Genomic DNA, 19,134 nt, shown 5'->3' with positions numbered 1-19,134 from the left:
CTCAGTGCCAGAACAAATTTTGCTAGATATCAACATGGCCCTGAACCCGTTTGATAAGAACTTTATGGTGGATGGCACTGGGCTAAGAGAGTCATAAGGTGATGCTCAGAAGAAAAAGAGAATATACCTCTGCGTGGTAGAAGACAAAGATTTTAGAACTAGCCCAAGGCTAAGCTATCTCAACCGTCCCATTACCTCCCAAGAGCATTCTGTACCAACAGAGAGACTTAAATGTTTGCAAAGTCAAAATAAAATGGGCATAGTACCTTCATTATGCCATTTTTCCCCATTCATTAATGCACACCTCAGTGCTTAAACAACAAACCCACTTCAGCTGGTGTCCCTCCTTTTTCTGCAAGTGCCCCAGAAGAGTGCTTCGACCCAGCTACCTGTGAAGGAAGTTGGGATATGGAGTCTTGTCCAGGCTCAGTTAGGGAATTTCGCACCACAGCAAGGTTTTAACCCAGGTCCCTATTCATGCCAAACCCAAATGGTTAAGCCCAGCTGGCATTAGCACTCAGGGTTCAGCTATACTGCAGAGCTAGAAAACGTCCCGGGCTCTCAGCCCTCTCCCCATGGCTCCCCCCCCAAAAAAAAAAAATTGGAGACTTCCTCACACCAGCACTTCCTAGCATAGTGAAGAATCCGAAGATGCATGTCCATATTGGGGGTGAGATTTGCCAATAAGCTGGTTTCAGGATGAAATCCTGGCAACTGATTGTCTTCCTCTTAGTCCTTGCTTTGTCCTGAGCACAAGATAAGACTCACCTGTTCTGGTAACTGTAGTAGGCAGCATCACGGGGAATAGTACACAGCTGTTTGCCATAGCAGCACAAGGTCTGAGGGGAAAATTCATACTGCAAAAAAGAAAATCCACAAGGAAGTGTTGGCCATGATCAAGAATTATACCTGATTTCACACAAGAACAGCTTAATGTAGAACACATTCCTCTACCAGAGGTCCTGAAAGGTTGGAGGTCTCTATCATCTAAAAATGGATTTAATTCTGAGACAACTTCCAAAATACACAGCTGTCAGAAAATCAAATCCTGTACAGAAAATCTCTTAACTCTGGATTGTTCCATAAATACTTGTCATGCTTTTTTCTGGTCAGAATAATGAGAGGTTAATTACTTATGTAGCTATTCAAAATATCTCCAGTGCAGCTTTTTGAAATACCTAGTAAACTAAACTAGTGACAGCACAAAATACTAACAGCAAAGTTTTAAAATTGTTTTCGAAAGTTAGAAAGTGACACAAACTAAGGAATGCACCAACAAAATAAAGAACTAACCCCCCAAATATTCTGCTTATTCAAAAAGAAACAACATACACAGCGGTGAAGAGACCATACACACCTTGCGCCCACAACAGTATCCCAGAGATTGCATAACAGGGTCAATTTCTTGTTCGAAGACCTCAGCAAGTTTAGTGCAAAATTTATAGACTCTCGATGTCTTGCGATTATAAAGCCAGGCGTTATTAAACATTAACCAGACGTCATCCACATATTGCCATGGTTCTTGGTACTGTCCTGTGTCCAATTTGCGTTTAATTGTAGAAAGATCCATGGGATTCTTCACAATGTCGAAATAATCCTTCAATTACAAAACAAAGAAGAACATTTCATCAGCTAGACATTTAGATGATGAATGCCTAGACCATTCCAGAGGCTTTATGAGTAGCTATATACATGGAAAACACATCTTGGTCTCAAGACTTCATAGATGTGTGCTACAGGCAGCGATCACAATCTTTATTGTGAAATGAAAGAAAAACTTAGTTGGAAGAGGAAAGAAAAGCAAATACTGAGAATAGAGAATATTGGGAAAAAAGGTATGGCAGAGGAAGGCAAGATGATTAAGAAGTTGATATTTTTAACCTGTTCATGTTACCCTTTTCATGTTACCCATTTTAATTTTAAATCTTAAAATAGTATTGTACGCCACCCTGAGCTGGTTTGCTTGGAGGACTGTATAAAAATCAAATAAATAAACAAGAGATCAAATCAGCAAAATATGCCAATGTTATTCCTTGGTCATCGAAATAATTCCTAGCCCAATGCTTAGGCAATTAATTGACAAATTTGGGAAAACCTCAGGGTATAAGATCAGCTGGCAGAAGCCTCCTGCCCTGCCTGTCCATCTAGCCTCAATCCCTTTCAAGATGCACCTTTTCAGCTGATTGAGTGGCAGTCCAAATATTAAGGGTGGTTGATGCCAAAGAACATCAGGGATGATGCCTTACTTACTTCCAGTCTGAAGATGACCGACACACATGAAAAACACTGGAACTCACATGAGAAAAAATACATTAACAGAGAAAATTCATCCACAATTAATCTAGCTAACTTGGGGGCTTCCAGTTCATTTGCCACAGATATTTTCCCACTCTGCTGAATCTAGAGGGGGAAACAAAATACCACGTACAACATACAAGATGCTGCAACCACCAAGAGATCGGAGGGTGTAGAGTCTCCAATGGTTCTCTAGCAGTGAGATTATGGGATGAAGAGTTAGATAAAGAGGGAACAGCCTCACTGGGCTAGACCTGGAATTCAATGCATGTGCATCTCTTCGCTACAATGCTGGAAAGCACCGAACTCATTCTACCATACAAATCCATCTCTACAGTGGATTCAGCCTTTCATCTTTCACCTTGGACCCATATTCTCACAGAGACCTTACACTGTACAAAAGAAGATAAATCACCACCCACTGTGAGCAAGGGCCACCGAATGATCCCTTTCCGCATTATTCCCTCTGCCCCCATTCTTCCCAGGACACGCTGCTCAATTTCCACTGCATGGGTACCCCACTAGGCAACTCCAAAAGTCCTGAGCAGGGGCAAAAACAAAACGTAACCTCAAGGAAACCATTCAGTGGTTTAGAGAGTTCGCTTTCTGACTGGTCAAAGAGGAAACCCCCCCTCCTTTCTATTAAAACCTCAAGAAACAGGGGGACTCTTGTCAGTTTTCAACTGCAAGCCTGGAAATGTAGCACCTGCTTTGCACAGCAACCGCCAAACCCCCAGAATCCCTGTATTTGCCTGCCTGGATGTCCTTATGTGTCTACCTTGACATACTTAAAAGTAGGCCTAAACCTGGAGAGGCTCCTATTGGCTGAGCTTGTCCCCTGGGTCAGCAGCTCCACTCAGATTCCTGCTCTCCCAGGACAAGAAAAGTCCCACAAAGATGACAGCTCTTCAAAAGAGCAGTCTTGACCTTTCATTCCATTCAATACCCGGTTTTTGATTTTGATAATGCTGATTTCCTCTTCTCTCTTAGCAAATAATTTAGGAGGTTTTCATCAAAATATACTCTGGTTCGGCCTCATTTGGAGTACTGTGTTTAGTTTTGGGCACCCTAGTTGAAGAGGGACGTAGAGACAAACTGTAGCGTGTCCAGAGGAAGGCAACAAAGATGGTGAGGGGTTTGGAGACCAAGACATATGAGGAAAGGTTGGGGAAGCTTGGTCTGTTTAGTCTGGAGACGACTGAGAGGGGATCTGATAACCATCTTCAAGTATTTAAAAGGGTGCCATATAGAGGACGGAGCAGAATTGTTCCCTCTTGCCCCAGAGGTACAGACCAGAACCAATGGGATGAAATTAATTCAAAAGAAATTCCATCTAAACATCCGAAAGAAGTTCCTGAAAGTCAGAGCGGTTCCTCAGTGAAACAGGCTTCCTTGGGAGGTGGTGGGTTCTCGATCTTTGGAAATTTTTAAACAGAGGCTAGATAGCCATCTGAGAAGCTGATTCTGTGAAGATTCAAGGGGGTGGCAGTTGACAGTGGATGATCGATAGGGTTGTAAGTATCCTGCGTAGTGCGGGGGGGGGGGGTGTTGACTAGATGACCCAGGAGGTGCCTTCCAACTCTATGATTCGATCACATGGCTGCCTCAGGCAAAGCAGAAAGCATTGTCACAAAGGACTCACCGGAATACCCAAGAGCTGAGGATCCACAGGCTGCCGGAAAGGCAAAGATTCAGGGTCCTGCCGATACAACGCTTCCAGGGTAGGCATGAGAGCCTGACGCAGCTCTTCGGGTTTAAAGACTGTGAAACATATTCCAATCAGTTAATGCAAATCACCACACAGGTCTAGAGTCCTTTCCTTAACCATGAAGCAATAAGGTAACATGTCTATTAACTCACAAAGTGTCCACAAAGTGGCTTAGAAAAACTTAGCACAGCTTTTTGCTCCAACAAGCAAACGTGACTCACCCCAAGCAGAGGTGACTGCCAAACATTAAGGACAAACATCACTGCTGCCCACATCATTCAAGACATCTGCCCAACCACTATCCCAGGCAGCATACCAAACAACGGAAGCTTCCTTCTGATCAACACATTACAAAGGCCAAAGCAGTGAGGAAATGCAAAGGTCACAGAAAGGTGAGTGTTGCAAGTCAGACATACTCTTTTTCCTTGGCTGAGAAGGCGACGTAGACTGTGAAGGCGCACCGCTACCACCGCTGTCGTCCTCCTCTTTGATCTCTTGCTTCTTTCCCTCAACTTCCATTGGCTCTTGCTTGATCTCTAGGCCACTGGTTTCTTCTTTGGCTTGCGTGGGTCCTTGTAAGACTTCCTCCAACTGAAGCAGAAGAGACAAAATGCAATCCCACCTGCAGCGCAAATCACCTTGGCCTAGCATATTTCCCAGTTAAGAAAGGGAGACATCCCTCGACATTTGCCACCTGGCAACGGTTGCATTTGGAAATGAGATACCTCTGGCTTGGCCTCCATTGGGGTTTCACCACACTCTGGCTCTGTTTTTTCAGCCTTGACCTCTGGTTTCACCTCATGAACATGTGTGTCATGCCCAAGCTGCGGGGTGTTGACATCAGCACTGGCAGCAGAGCCTGGTGTCGGCACCCGGTTGTCAATGCTTGCAGCTGCTTGTTGGGACAGCTGATAAAGAAAGAACAAGGAAACAAAGAACTGACATGACACGCTGGCATCGTGCGTGAGACATCATCATAGGTAGCAAGGACCAGTGGGGACGGTGACCAAATGACGTTTTCTGGACAGTGCTTCCCCTTAGACTCAGAAAGGAGCCTGAACGATTAAACTGGGCAAGATTCAGATTGCTGGAAACAAACATAGCCATTCAAGTAGGGAACTCTGATCAACAGCAGTGCCTACTTAAGGAACATCTGGCTCCCTAGCATGTTCAGTTTTGGGGTATGGTATGGTATATAATCTGGAGGGGACTGTTCACTGATCACAGTGGTGAGGTTGGGCATCGAGAGGTAAGGCATAGTTGCCATGCCCGGTGAGATGGTAGAATGCCAGGGGGGGAGGGCACTGGTAACCTGGGCCTCCACTGACGAGGCATCCAAGATCACACCCAGGCTCCTGGCCGAGGCCAAAGGCGTTAAACCCTGTCAAGAGGTTCAGCACCTCTCAACACAACTATGAGCAGGAAATTTACATTTCTGAGAACAACCAACTTTATGAGTGCTCCTAGATAAACCTGCCCCCCCACCCAGCTGAAATATTTTTTTAAAACCTCACATACCCCGGGGAAGGCAAAAGTCCTCTTAAGCATTATTATTTTCTTCCACTCTAAGTTTGATAGTGTGTCACATATGCTTAACAACTGAAAAAAAAATCATATATACATGTACCTACAGGGCATAGCGTGCAGACTGCAGCTCACACTATTGATATGCTGGGGATATTTGCACTTTCACAGACAGAAAACTGATAGAAAAATTTAACTGTCATAAATAAGCCAAGTAGATGGCATCCAAATTTATAAATGATGCATCTGATGTTAAGGCAGAAAAATAAGTCTAGATTTGGCAAAGAAGTCAGTGTATTCCACAAAGTTCAGTCCTCCCTTCCAATTCTGTCCTTTTTCCTCACCTAAATTTCAACCATGGGAAGGACACTTGAATAACAACAGTTTTGCCTCCCCCTGGGTCCATGTCCTTCTTTAGTGCTACACAGAGAGCATCCTCACAAACACGCTGATGGGACTTTTCAAACCTAGTTTCTGTGAAGGAAAACGGCCATATACTCACAGGGGTGCCAGGGGCCTGAGCGGAGGCTGGCTGCTGCTGGGGAGGCTGTGGCGTTGGCACAGAGGGGGGGGGCTGCACTGGCGTCTGAGGCTGTGGCGTGACTTGAGTCTGTGTAGCTGCTTGCCCGGAAGGCGTGCTTTGCATCTGCGTGGCATTTGGAACAGAGCCAGGGACTGGGGTGGGTGCTTGTCCTGTAGCAGAGACTGGTGTGGCCGGCTGGGCAGGCACTGCTGGCTGTGGAGGGGTCTGGTGCTGAATGGATGGCACGCTAGCCAAAGGAGGCACAGGCTGATGGAGGGGCGGCTGGGTCACCGGAGGAACCGAGAGCTGGCTACTTTGTGGTCCTAGAGTAGCCACAGAGTTTGGAAGAGCTGCGCCAGGAACTTGTCCCTGCTAGGAGGAAACATGATCAGACACATCAGTCAGCCAGCCAGCCTTCAGATCCGTTTACACAGAGAAGCACCAGAGCAGAGGCCCTGCAGCACGAGAGCCACAATCACTAGGGCTGGGAAGCAGAGATGGCATTTCAGTCACCTCATTAAACTGGCAACCTGGGCTACCACTGTTCTCTGTCACCCTGGCACGATTGCCAAGTCCAATATGACCACTCCCAATAATACAGGAATCATGAATCCTATTGGGGATGTGAAGAGACAAGAGAGGAGGGAGAGCTCTACATCTGGTGGCTTCCTAGGGAACACTGAAAGAGCCAGCTATGGAGCAGACCTGACCTCTGCTCTACCACCAAGGAGTGAAGATCAGGAAATGGTCCTGCACCCACCTGCCATACGACAGCCCCACTTTGATCTTGAAGCCATTTAAGGCTCCAGGTCTGTGTGTCTTCCTAACCCCTTAACAAACCTGCCTGGAGAACAATTTGCAGGTGAGGGATGGGCTGCAGCCGTACAGCCAAGCCTTCTGGGAGTCCTAGCAACCCACCAGGTACAGCTGCAGCCCCATATTCCGACTGTCCTGCAGGCACAAAGGAATGCTGCCCCACAAGTGTTGGTGAGGCCCTGTGCTGCCCCAAAGCAGCTGGGGGGAGGCACTGTGAGTGACCAGAGACTGAAATGGGTTCTTGCCCAATAGGGGTCTGGTGGCAGTTCTGGACGTTCTCCTGGAGGTGGGAGACTTCAAAGGCTGCCCATTGGAATTCATGAGTCTTAGCCCTGGCCTCTGTGCACTGCTCCTTTTTCCCTGGCGCTCAACAGCCGAGTGGTGATGCGTGGGCCATCCGAATCTGAAGGGCATTTGCTTCCTATGGTGCAGACCTGGTCTCTAGAATGGAGAGGTCATGTCTCCCCCATACATAATGGCTTTCTCCCTCCCTCCCTCCTTCCTCTCTATTAATACCACAGAAGAGAGTCAGGAAAATGTATGATTGATTTCAATGAAGTATTGAGAGTAACATTCCCACATTTCTGGAATGATAAACAACTTTTCTAGTATTCTCATCATGTATTTCCTGAAATGGAATTAAAACAAACTTTTTACAAGCCAGCTAATGCTATTCAATACCAACTTCCTTACACTGGCCAAAATATTTTGTTGCTGAAGTAGAGGAAAGGGCTTCCTGTGAGGCAGCTAAGAATTTACCAAACCACTCCAGAAAAACTTGAAATATCAATCGCAGTCCAAAGTCTGCAATACAGTGAGGAATGGCTGTGTGTGTGCGCACTTCACTTAGTATCTAGAAAGTGTAAGGCATTTGTGGAAAAGCTTATCAATGGTGTGGTCTCACCTGCAGACTGAAGTCTGAGTTATCCCATGGAGATACTGCTGTAATAGAACTGGAATGATACTGCTGCATATTTTAGGGCACAGAGCTAGCTGCCTAGAATCCCAGACTGAGCAAAGAGGCTGCCCCGGGTGACTAGGTCCCTATCCTGTTCTCAGAGAATGTACGTGTCCCAAGAGGACTACTAGACCTAAAAGATGCGAAGGGACATCAGCCTGATTCTAACCTTCATGGAAACTATCTGCATTTCAGGCTCCAAGCACAAATACACACAACAAGTCTGGGCTTCTTACCATTTCTGCCAAAACCCACCTGGAATTTCTTATACAGAAAATGGGATGACACACACAGTGGAAAATAATCCAGCATTACACCAGTTTTCATATAAAACATATGCATATATTTTATTGATGGATCATTTCCTTTTTTTGTGTTGTATTTTTCAAAGATTTAAACATGGCAGCAATAAAACAGACAACTGAAATGCTGAGCAAAAAGTTTTCAGCTCTCTCAATGGTTCTGCTGACCTGTGATACTGCTGCCTGCGTTGCTGATTGCCCCATGGCTACACTGTTGACATTCATGGCTCCAGTGGAGGAAGGAAACTGATTCTGTGGCAAGAACTGGGTCTGGGCCGAGGCTTGACCCATCAGACTGTTCGAATGGGCTCCCATCACATTCTGAGGCTGAGGCATCCGCGAAGGAGACATGGCCATCTAGCACACAAAGCAAGCAACCAACCATCGGAATCATGGCCACAACTGTAGCCTATCATCATCATCATCATCATCATCATCATCTGTCAAAGGCAGACAGACTCACAACAAGGCTTCTGGTTTAATAGAAAGCTTTAATTGGAAGTATTTCTGATCACTCTAACGTCTGAAGTCAAGACTGTTCGATACAGGGAAAGCAGTTATCAATACAATTCCCCTGCCCAAACGGTCCCCAGTTCCCAGGGAGGAATATCCCCCCCCCCACACCAGGTGCCATCCTGCCGGACCGTCTCTGGCTCTGCAGCCTTGGTCAATTGGCGCCTCTCTTTGTAGACAAGATGTTTACAGGGGCACTTGCAACAGAGTATCACAGCAGGGGAGAATGCAGTGTGTAAAAGGCTCAGGGTTATCAAAGGGGAGCAGAGGTTCAAAGAGTTGCTACAGAGTCATAAAGCAAAAGAGGGTACACACACACAAAGATGGAGTCTCTCTGGTCAGCTTGACACGGCCATGGCAGAGAGCAGGGGACTGATCCTGAAATCATCATCATCATCCTTTAATTGATATCCCGCCTCCCCCTGGAGCCAAGCCAAGGGAAGGAGGAACACAAAGCCCGTCCAGATGCCGAGGGCGACATTTCATCCTTTTTAACCAAGTCATTATTTATTTATTTAATTATATATAAAACACACTGGGGGCTTTTAAATATCATGAAAAACTACAGCATCTACGTGCCTGGCTATCACGGCTTCCCCACTCTCCACAAATCCCTCGGGCCCCTACCTTTCTTCTAAAATTTTCACCATGCTGGATTATAATATATTTTACCAACCAGCATGTTGTAGCAAGATGCTGATCTAAGGTCTACGAGACCCAGATACCTATTAAGCTCTGTCCTGGAAACTTGCTGAGTGACTGAGGACCATGCTCTCCCCCTTAGCCTCTAACCAAGCCACCAGGGCTGAGGGAGGGAAGGAGGAAATATGCTGAAGAAAGCCACTGTGGGTCCCCACTAGTTAGAAAAGCAGGGCATACAAACAGAGTAATTATTAACCAAGCACAGTAAAGAAAGAGACTATCTCAGAATCTTAGTTAATCCATAATTATTCTAGATAGCATGGCCGAGTGTACCTGAGGGGCCGCCTTTCTGCTTGCACCCCTCAAAGAGCTTTGCGCTCCACCACCTCCAACTTGCTAGTGATCCCTGGACCCAAGAAAGCCCATGTGTCCTCAACCAGGGCCAGAGCCTTCTCTGTCCTGGCTGCCACCGGGTGGAACGAGCTCCTGGAGATCAGGGCCCTAATGGAACTAAAACAGTTTTGCAGGGCTGGAAAAAGGGAGCTCCTCCACTAGGCATTTGGTTGAGGTTGACCAGAACCAACAACACCCTCCAGGCCTCTGAACCTCTCTCCCAGGAATCCATGTACCTGACTTGAACAACCATGGATCTGTTTGATTGTCATTCTGTTGAACTATTATTCTCTGCTGTTATTAAAATTACCATAGCCGTTATTTCTATTCGGCATAAAAAAATGAGTTTGATGTCTAGTTCCTTTACATATCAAGTGAACTGCCCTGAACCTCAGGGGAGGGCGGTATACAAATGTAATAAACAAACAAACAAAATAAATTTCTTGTTTTCCCCAAGCATTCAAACAGTTAATTTTTATACAAAGACATGATGACAAAAAGGGTACTAACTGCTGGAACGGAGCTCATGTTGTTCATCTGGACAGGGTGGTTCATTGGAGAGGCTGCACGGGGTCCCATGGGTGCCTGAGGCATCTGGACATTCCCTATGGATATAGGGTTAAACTGATTCACTCCCATTCCTGCAAAATGCACCCCCAGAACAGCTCATTAGGAGCAAGGAACCCAGCCACTTCTTGACATACAAATTTGGACACTGATTTTTTCTTGTGGGAGACCTGCCTGAGGAAGCTCATGAAGTAAAAACAACAAAGGAAGAATTCAAAATAAAATAAGCTGCAAAAAGATGCTGGGACACACAAACAGCATAAATCAGCATACAGCATCCTATTCACAAGATGGTCTATAGATAAGATGCAATCCATGAAAACAACTGAGAAAAGAAGGAACTCCTCAGTTAAAAGCTAGTGCTGAAAACAGAGTTCCTTACATGTAATTTGTTCATCGATGTCTCATGAGTAGGCACACATTGGGACTGTGTGTGTACAGGCCTGCCCCTCAGAATTTTCCTAGCTACAAATCTCCAAAGAGGGCTCCTGATGGCCTGTGTTTTCCCGACGGCTCGTCAGTCACATGAACCTAGGGCAGAGCACCCACCCTCCTCAGTTCCTGTCACCACTACACTAACATGTTAAATGTCTACAGGGCCTCAGTGGGGTAGAGGCAGGAGGGAATGTGTGCCTGCAGAAAACACATCGATGAACAACAGTTACATATAAGCAACTCTGTTTTTATCATCCGTCTTGTCGTGCAGTCCCACGTTGGGATCTTGAATTATTACTATAATATATTGATGAGAGATTCACATTTTATCATTCTTATGCCACAAACCAGGTCTTATTGTAATGTGGCTGCAAGCAGAGGGGTGGCATGGAGGGGAAGTAGTTTTTTACCTCCTCTTCTTTCAACTTCTCTGGATATGAGACTGGGGCTGGGTGGGAAACTGGGTGGTAACGACTTTTACTGCTGAACTGAGGGAGCTATAATGATTGACAGTTTACAATATCACCACAAAGCTTATACTTATTTGCTGATAAGGCCTCTGCCCCTGGGCTGCTGGAGCCTCCAAAACAGAGCAATATTCCAAGATATTGGAACAACCATTGTTTTACAGAGAAGTCTTGATGGCATCACAATGTGATCTACGCTCCTTCGTTAAATGCGACTATTGACGGGGATCCCAAAACAAAACAAGCTTTCAATTACTTTCATTGGCACACAAAAAAGGCAAAATGCTTTCTCTATCCCCCAACATCAGAGTCACAAGGAGCAAGGCTAAGTGGCAAATTAGTGGAAGTTAAATACCTTGAGAGACCTGCATGCGGCTCATAGGCACGTTTGGCATTGGCATTGGTCCATCTGTAAGCACACAAGAGCTTGTCACTTTGGATGGTTTAATTAAAAAAATTAACTAAGACACTATGCTACTAGAACCACAAAGCAAGCACATCAAAATGTCAACAATCAGTTTGTTGCTGCTGAGCATTTGAGGCTGAAGCCACCTTGGTTGTTGAGCCTCAGTTTGCCTTCCTCGGGAGACAGAACAAAGGCCTACGCTCCCCTGGAGGGAGCTGCAGCAATCCAAGACAGCAGAAGAACCTATGAGAGGAAACACTCCCTGCAGGACAGCCAGATGTTTCTTTGCTCCTTCCTTCCTTGCAAGGAGATGCTCTGGATTGGCAGCAGAAAACTCTTGTTTGATGGCAGGTCCAATAAAAATGAACAGGCGAGAAGAGAAAGCAACAACCCCACTTTCAGCAGAGCCCTGAGCTGTATGCTAAAAGGCCATACTCAGAAGGAGAGGTCCGCAGGCCCAGTCACCAATGAAATCCAAGACATCTGGAAGGTTTAAAAGTACCCTGCCACACCAGGGTTGACTATCTGTACTATGGTAGCACAGGGTGCAGCAGGCTGCAATGCTTTTTCAAGTACTGGGTCTATATTCTGTTTTTCTAACGCTTTCCCAAGCACTGGAGGTCGATCTTCTTGTATGTGTGGTGCCTTTTCCTTCCTCCATAAAAGTGGCCATGTTGATTACTTTAATGTGTTAAAGAGCTACCCTTGAAGAGTTTTGGGAAAGTTCTGCTAGCCCAAAGGTTGGTAAACAAGACTGATTAAAAGGGGGGGGGGGACATGCCTTCTGCCCAGACGTAAATATCTTTCTTTCATGCCCTGGATAGCCCAGGAGTACTTAGAAACTAAGCAGGGTTGACTCTGGCTAGTATTTGGATGGAAGGTCTCCATGGAACACCAGGGTTGAGATGCAGAGGCAGGCAATGGGAAACTGCTCGTGCCTTGGAAACCTTATGGGGTTGTCCTGTCAGCTGCGACTTGATGGCAAAATGAAATAAAATAAATCCAGGCCCAGTGGAATGTGCTGGCCCTCAATCTGAATGGCAGCTAGCCTACAGATGGGAGGTGCTGGCCCAGACGCCTCCAAGCATAGAGCAGGGCCTTTCCTGCAGTTGTGCCTGACTTGTGGCACACACTCTTCCGAGGGACGGATTCCCAGATACATCATCTTTGCTAAAAAGGTAGGAGGCCCCAGCAATGTGACCCATAAAGCCCAAAAAAGCCATACGAGTATTTTCTCCCAAAAGTCTGGGTAAACAAGGCAGTCTTTGCCCAGATAGTGGCCTGACTGCCTCACTTATCCAGACTTTGGGGAGAAAATAGTGCGAGGCTTCTATTGGGCCTGATGTGTCACATATCCGAGGACTCCTATAGTTTTTTTTTTAGTTTTCCCCCCTTGTTAGCTTAGAATTGGCCATAGTAGATTGCTTCAGATGCATTTTTAACCTGGACAATGTTTTACGGTTCCTTTTTAGATTGTCTCAAATACATCATTAGTAGAAAGGAGAGGATATATATTTCCAAATAAAAACCTGTGAAATGCCTATTAGTGGGGTAAATAAACAAAATTAAAATAGTCTGCGTTCTCCCTTTGCAAGTACTTACTGGGAGGTCTCACAGGCTGTGCCATGTTTGCTGCCACTTGTGGAATGCCAGCTGCCTGACTCCCTGGAGGCTGTAAGGCTGGCTGGTTACCCATGATCCCTTGCTTATGTAAACGAGACCTCCGCTTTTCTTCTAGCTCCTTTTGAATTTTATAGATTTTCTCAGCCAATAAGTGGTAGTATTCATCCTACAAAGGGAAAGTATATTAGGATAGTTATAGAAGATAATCACAGATATAATTACGAATAATGCTGCTTGATAATTATCTGCAACCTCAACACTCTGGTTTTGCTTATCGTATGCTCTAAAAATATGAATACATGTACTGAAAAGACTGCAAAACTGTCTGAAGCTCAGGCACAATGCCAAGTTGTAGAACCCAGAATTATTTGATTAACAGCATCAGCACCTGGCAACAGTAGCCTGACAAAGGAGGAAGAGATGATGATGGCGCATCCATCATGTTTTTATTCTTCCAAGGAACACAGGACAGCACACATGGCTCTCGACGCCTCCTGTTGAGGCAGGCATGTGGGACTGGGATCTCTGAATTTTTTACTCCCATTTTACAGTATTTGATCATTTCAGCATGTTTTCATGTGCTTTTAAAGCGGATGGATGATACTTGTGCCAAAAAAAGCAGAGTGCAAATGTTTCAGTAAATAATTAAATGTATCCTCATAGCAAACGAGTGATTCAGGTATTGGGTCTTCCTGGATCATCCCTACAATTGGCCGCCAATGTCAACAGTCACGATCAGCTAAAAGACAGACTGGTGAAAGAGTGGCTTTCCTTCTCCAAGGCAGAAGTATAAAACAAAACAGACTGAGTATTCCAAAATGGAACCGTGTGCTGTTGTGACACTTTTACTTTCACCACTTTATGCAATACATACTTAACAAAGGAGCATTTCATTGATCAAGTCCCCCCTTAAATCATTCTATTTGATTACACTTTTTGTGTCAGAAAGCAAAGCAAGCTGCAATGGAAGCAGAGATAACTTTTATATTTGGGGTACTGTCACAGAACAGGGCAACTGTGCATCAAACAGTAGCTTCTTAACAGGTAACATACCCTACTGTTAGCTGATTCATACATGTCGCCTTCCACTTTCCTGGCATAAGCCACCAGATTCTCCATCCGGCGATCTTTCAGCGCAGCTGGGTCAGGAGTGGGAAAGATGGCCTGGACCCTGCATCAAGATGCAAATCCCCTTTTAAGAACACAGCTAGAAATCCTCTACTTTTTGTATACATTATGCAAAATGACAGTAACAACCAAAACCTCTCCAACATCTAATGGACCCAGGCAATACCAGCATAATTTTTTTCCAATTTTGCAATTCAAGACGTTCAAAAGACTTGATGAGATACTACGGGGGGGGGGGGGGGGAGAGAAGGAAATTGATAGAATCTTGGAAAGAACTGTTACAAGAAACACCTTCTCTTATAGTGAAGAACTGAACTAATTATCCCTGTATTCCAATTCTTTACTATTGTTGTCAGAGGTGCCATCATCCCACAATTCAAATCCAAGAATTAGTAATAAAGTTCAATAGAAACTTCCCCAACTATAAGCTGTGCCTAGTCAGAGCAGATACTTACAGTTTATGGACTAAGTGATTGCGCAAATCTTGAGTGACATGTTCATGCCAAGCTTTCCTCATTCCAGCACTTGAAGGTGGTGCAGCTGTTGGCAAAGAGCCACCAAGATTTGCAACGCTGCCAGAATTTGGGCCATCATTCATTAAAGGGCTGAAGGACAGAACAGTGGAAAGATTACAAACCTTGCCAAACGCCCTTTTATTACCCACCAGATTATCATTTTGATTCAGCAAGTAAGTAATGAGATACATCAATACAAGAGAAACAAATGGCAGCCGGGGGGGTGGGGAATATAATGGAGAAAGAGTAAGATGAAACAACAGCATGACTAATGACTAGCACTATTTCCAAAACAGAAAAACACTCAGTGATGGTTTCAGATGTGACTTACTTTGCTGCTCCGAGAGAAGTCGAAAGAGCAGTTTCTGAGATCATGCCAGCTTGCTGGTCTGCTAATCCTCCTGCAGCAAGATTAATTTGATTCGCTCCTTGGGAACAAAATGACCTCTCGTTAAATCAGATGGAGTATCATAGAATGCACAGTCTTAAATCACCAATGTTTATATATTAATTGTATGATAAATTATTGCAAATATGTATTAGTCTATATTTTTAGATGCTTGTTCCAATAATGTCCCCACATTCCTGTGCATAATATGTCCAGTATTACTATTCTGAATGCCCCTTAAAGTCCTGGCTTTTCATGAATGCAATCATCATGGAGTAAACTGTTCCCCCCACCCCCCAAAAACCCTTGAAGCCTGTGACCTCCCCGTTTCCCTTCTCATTTCTTTCACCTACCCAATGCATTGATGGTCCGCATCTGCTGATGGGTCTGAGGCTGGGCTGCCTGCTGGCCTTGTACTTGGGGTTGCAAGGGAGTCTGTGGCTGATTGCCATAAGGCAAGCCAAGAGCAGCATAGGCTCGCTGCATGGAGCTGGGATCAATGGGATTAGGGTTACTCAGAGAAGGAGCTGTCGGCTGGCTTGTCCCAGAAGCAACAGAACTCTGGATTCCATTGCCAGGGGATCCAAGGAGTGCTACCAAACAAACAAACAAACAAAACGCACTATGAATTGCATTTCTTTAAAGGTAAAGGTAAAGGTATCCCCTGTGCAAGCACCGAGTCATGTCTGACCCTTGGGGTGACGCCCTCTAGCGTTTTCATGGCAGACTCAATACGGGGTGGTTTGCCAGTGCCTTCCCCAGTCATGACCGTTTACCCCCCAGCAAGCTGGGTACTCATTTTACCAACCTCGGAAGGATGGAAGGCTGAGTCAACCTTGAGCCGGCTGCTGGGATTGAACTCCCAACCTCATGGGCAAAGCTTTCAGGCGGCTGCCTTACCACTCTGCGCCACAAGAGGCTCTTTTTCTTTACCATCAGATATAATGTGCACACTAATGTGAAGGCTAACAAATTGGGATGGGTGTGGAGAACTGGTCAAGTCATACAAAGGAAGTAAGCTGAATGTCAGTTCCAGTTCTTCAGGCATCATAAGAATAATTGTTTCAGATCTCTGTTGTAAACTAACAGAGAGTATGGTGGTATCCTGAAGTCTAACAAGCTTATTTTCTAATCTAAGATTCAATGGACGACAGCTGCCCATCTTTGGATGCATGCAATGGGCAGACCATATGGGAATATAACAGGGAAAAGGGTCAAAGGGCTATGTTATGCAGGAGGTTCAGGTGAGACTTAGTTATGTAAAAGCAGAATGTAGTCAAAGGAAGTACAAAAACTATTCACACACAACAGTAACTGGTGAGAACTTAATTTTCATAAACCACACTAAGCTTGTTCACACCTATATCAGCTAAAGATTCTACAGTCCGCATTAACTGTGGGATGGATATATAAGCACCAGTTGAATGGATGGATGAGCTCCCTCTCCCCTACTGAACTCTATACCAACCTACATGTTTCCCACACAAACCCAGAATGTATCGGTCTGGATCTATTACAGAATTTCTCCTTGCACTAGAGCCCTTGTGCTAACAGAAATGCAAGAAACATATCCCAGCAGCTGGTTGTACTTCTTATTGTAATCCCACTTGCACTTCCACTTATGCAAGATTTTAGGAAACCATGAACCGAACCACAAGCCCCACAAATTCAGTTTTCTTGCCTATAAACTGAACCTGATTCATGCCAAAAAAGCTGAGCTGCACAGGGCAACCTGCTCTACATGGCACCGCTGCTCAAAGGGCAACCAGCCCCAGGCCATTTAAACCCGATTTCTGCAGAGGTGTAAAGGGCTCCCAGATAGATAAACCAAACATCTGAGAGACAACGAGCTCCCTGTTGCTCAGCTGAATTTTGCTAAGAGGCTCTTCGCTATCCGCCACAAACTACATCAAAATTCATGAAAGCTGGTAGTGGTTATTCAGTTCATATCTTTACAAACAACAAATTGGCAAAATTCATGATGAACTTTAGTTTGTCAGCCGGTTTGTCCCCATCCCTAAGGGACTCTTGCTTTATGCATTAACATTACACATTTTTGTGATTACAATATAAATCTAATTAAGTGAAGGAAAAGGTCAACAAGGCTAAACAGGTGCTGAGAGCCAGTTTCCAAAACCCAAGAGAGATAACACAACCACCTTTTGATCCTAGCTCCAACCAGTCCAACGCTGTACAAACAGCTGCATTACAAACAGCTTCTATAATAATCTGGTCTGTGTACCACAACTGAAAGGCTAACCTCATTATCGTCTGCGTACATGTGGTGGCTTCATACATGTTCCAGATTTTTAAACTTAACAAGTAGAGAAGGACAGTTAAATAGCAAATCATCAGAAGGGGATGATGTCAGTATACATCACAGACATCTAGAAAGTAGAAGTTATCAATATATATCTCAACCAATTAGAATATGAGGACCACAAAATGTATTGCCAATTTTCTCTAACAACTTGAATAAGATGTCTCTACTATTTCTTTCACTGAATTAACTACTTACGTTGCTGGTTCCTCTTGTCACTGGCATTTTTCAGCGGAAGGCACACAGGGCAATCGTGCCGTGTACAATTCTTCCAATGGGATATGATCTGACGCGATGAGGCACAGTGTGCAACTAGGACAGAAAGGAAAGTCGTGAACTCGTCTTTTTTAATCTGTGAACAGCATTAACTCCTATTTTTCCAATAAAAATGCACATATACTTTCAAAAATTAATTATAGACTTCAAGTGAGTACTACGAAATAACACAAAGCAAAAGATGGAGCAGGAAGGATTTAGAATTGATGCAAGCATCATACTGAATGGGCTGCATCTACCACAGTCACCCAAGGTACAGATCCAGATCCAGTGCTCAGAGATCACTTAGGACATTATTAGGACAATAATAATAATCTTATTATTATTAAAGTTATTAACTGCCACTCCCAAGAGGCTTGTGGCGGTTTACAATGAAATGCACCCGAGAGTACTCAAAGAACTTTCCAGAGAACTTGCACAGCCCTTGTCCATCATCTTCGGAACCTCTTTAAGGACTGGAGATGTCCCGGAGGACTGGAAAAGAGCAAACGTTATTCCGATCTTCAAAAAAGGGAGGAAGGATGACCCAGGAAACTACAGACCAGTGAGTCTGACCTCTGTTGTGGGGAAGATAATGGAGCAGATATTAAAGGGAGCGATCTGCAAACATCTGGAGGACAATTTGGTGATCCAAGGAAGTCAGCATGGATTTGTCTCCAACAGGTCCTGCCAGACCAACCTAGTTTCCTTTTTTGACCAAGTAACAGGTTTGCTGGATCGGTTGATGTCATTTACTTGGATTTTAGTAAAGCTTTTGACAAGGTTCCCCATGATGTTCTGATGGATAAGTTGAAGGACTGTAAACTGGATTTTCAGATAGTTAGGTGGATAGGGAATTGGTTAGAGAACAGCGCTCAAAGAGTTGTTGTCAATGGTGTTTCATCAGACTGGAGAGAGGTGAGTAGCGGGGTACCTCATACCTCATAAACATATTTATTAATTATCTAGATGAGGGGGTGGAGGGACTATTCATCAAGTTTGCAGATGACACCAAATTGGGAGGACTGGCAAATACTCCGGAAGATAGAGACAGAGTTCAACGAGATCTGAACACAATGGAAAAATGGGCAAATACGAACAAGATGCAATTTAATAAAGATAAGTGTAAAGTTCTGAATCTGGGTCAGAAAAATGAAAAGCATGCCTACTGGATGGGGGATACGCTTCTAGGTAGTACTGTGTGTGAACGAGACCTTGGGGTACTTGTGGATTGTAAACTAAAAATGAGCAGGCAGTGTGATGCAGCGGTAAAAAAGGCAAATGCCATTTTGGGCTGTATCAACAGGGGCATCACATCAAAATCACAAGATGTCATAGTCCCATTGTATACGGCAC

At 44.7% G+C, this 19,134-nt stretch overlaps 1 protein-coding gene across 3 annotated transcripts in view; it reads right to left on the bottom strand.

The window, feature by feature from the left end:
• The window catches only part of CREBBP (CREB binding lysine acetyltransferase), a 56,241-nt gene that overhangs the window by 23,074 nt on the left and 14,033 nt on the right, over positions 1-19,134 (bottom strand). For 2 of the 3 annotated variants that reach the window (XM_077316292.1, XM_077316290.1), the window contains 15 exons: positions 17,722-17,835; positions 15,557-15,796; positions 15,147-15,243; positions 14,756-14,905; positions 14,226-14,343; positions 13,152-13,338; positions 11,499-11,552; positions 10,185-10,315; positions 8,295-8,483; positions 6,030-6,422; positions 4,729-4,911; positions 4,420-4,594; positions 3,938-4,056; positions 1,358-1,597; positions 769-857 (listed from right to left, as the gene is read on the bottom strand). In XM_077316292.1, the coding sequence (XP_077172407.1) occupies positions 769-857; positions 1,358-1,597; positions 3,938-4,056; positions 4,420-4,594; positions 4,729-4,911; positions 6,030-6,422; positions 8,295-8,483; positions 10,185-10,315; positions 11,499-11,552; positions 13,152-13,338; positions 14,226-14,343; positions 14,756-14,905; positions 15,147-15,243; positions 15,557-15,796; positions 17,722-17,835 (2,479 nt within the window). The remainder of the gene's footprint in view (positions 1-768; positions 858-1,357; positions 1,598-3,937; positions 4,057-4,419; positions 4,595-4,728; positions 4,912-6,029; positions 6,423-8,294; positions 8,484-10,184; positions 10,316-11,498; positions 11,553-13,151; positions 13,339-14,225; positions 14,344-14,755; positions 14,906-15,146; positions 15,244-15,556; positions 15,797-17,721; positions 17,836-19,134) is intronic. The other variant, XM_077316291.1, reaches the window with a different exon arrangement.

This window comes from Paroedura picta, chromosome 17 (assembly GCF_049243985.1).
Source record: "Paroedura picta isolate Pp20150507F chromosome 17, Ppicta_v3.0, whole genome shotgun sequence".
In the NCBI taxonomy this organism is placed as follows: Eukaryota; Metazoa; Chordata; class Lepidosauria; order Squamata; family Gekkonidae; genus Paroedura; species Paroedura picta.
The sequence above is the reverse complement of the archived record's forward strand: the minus strand, read 5'-3'. Positions and strand labels throughout refer to the sequence as shown.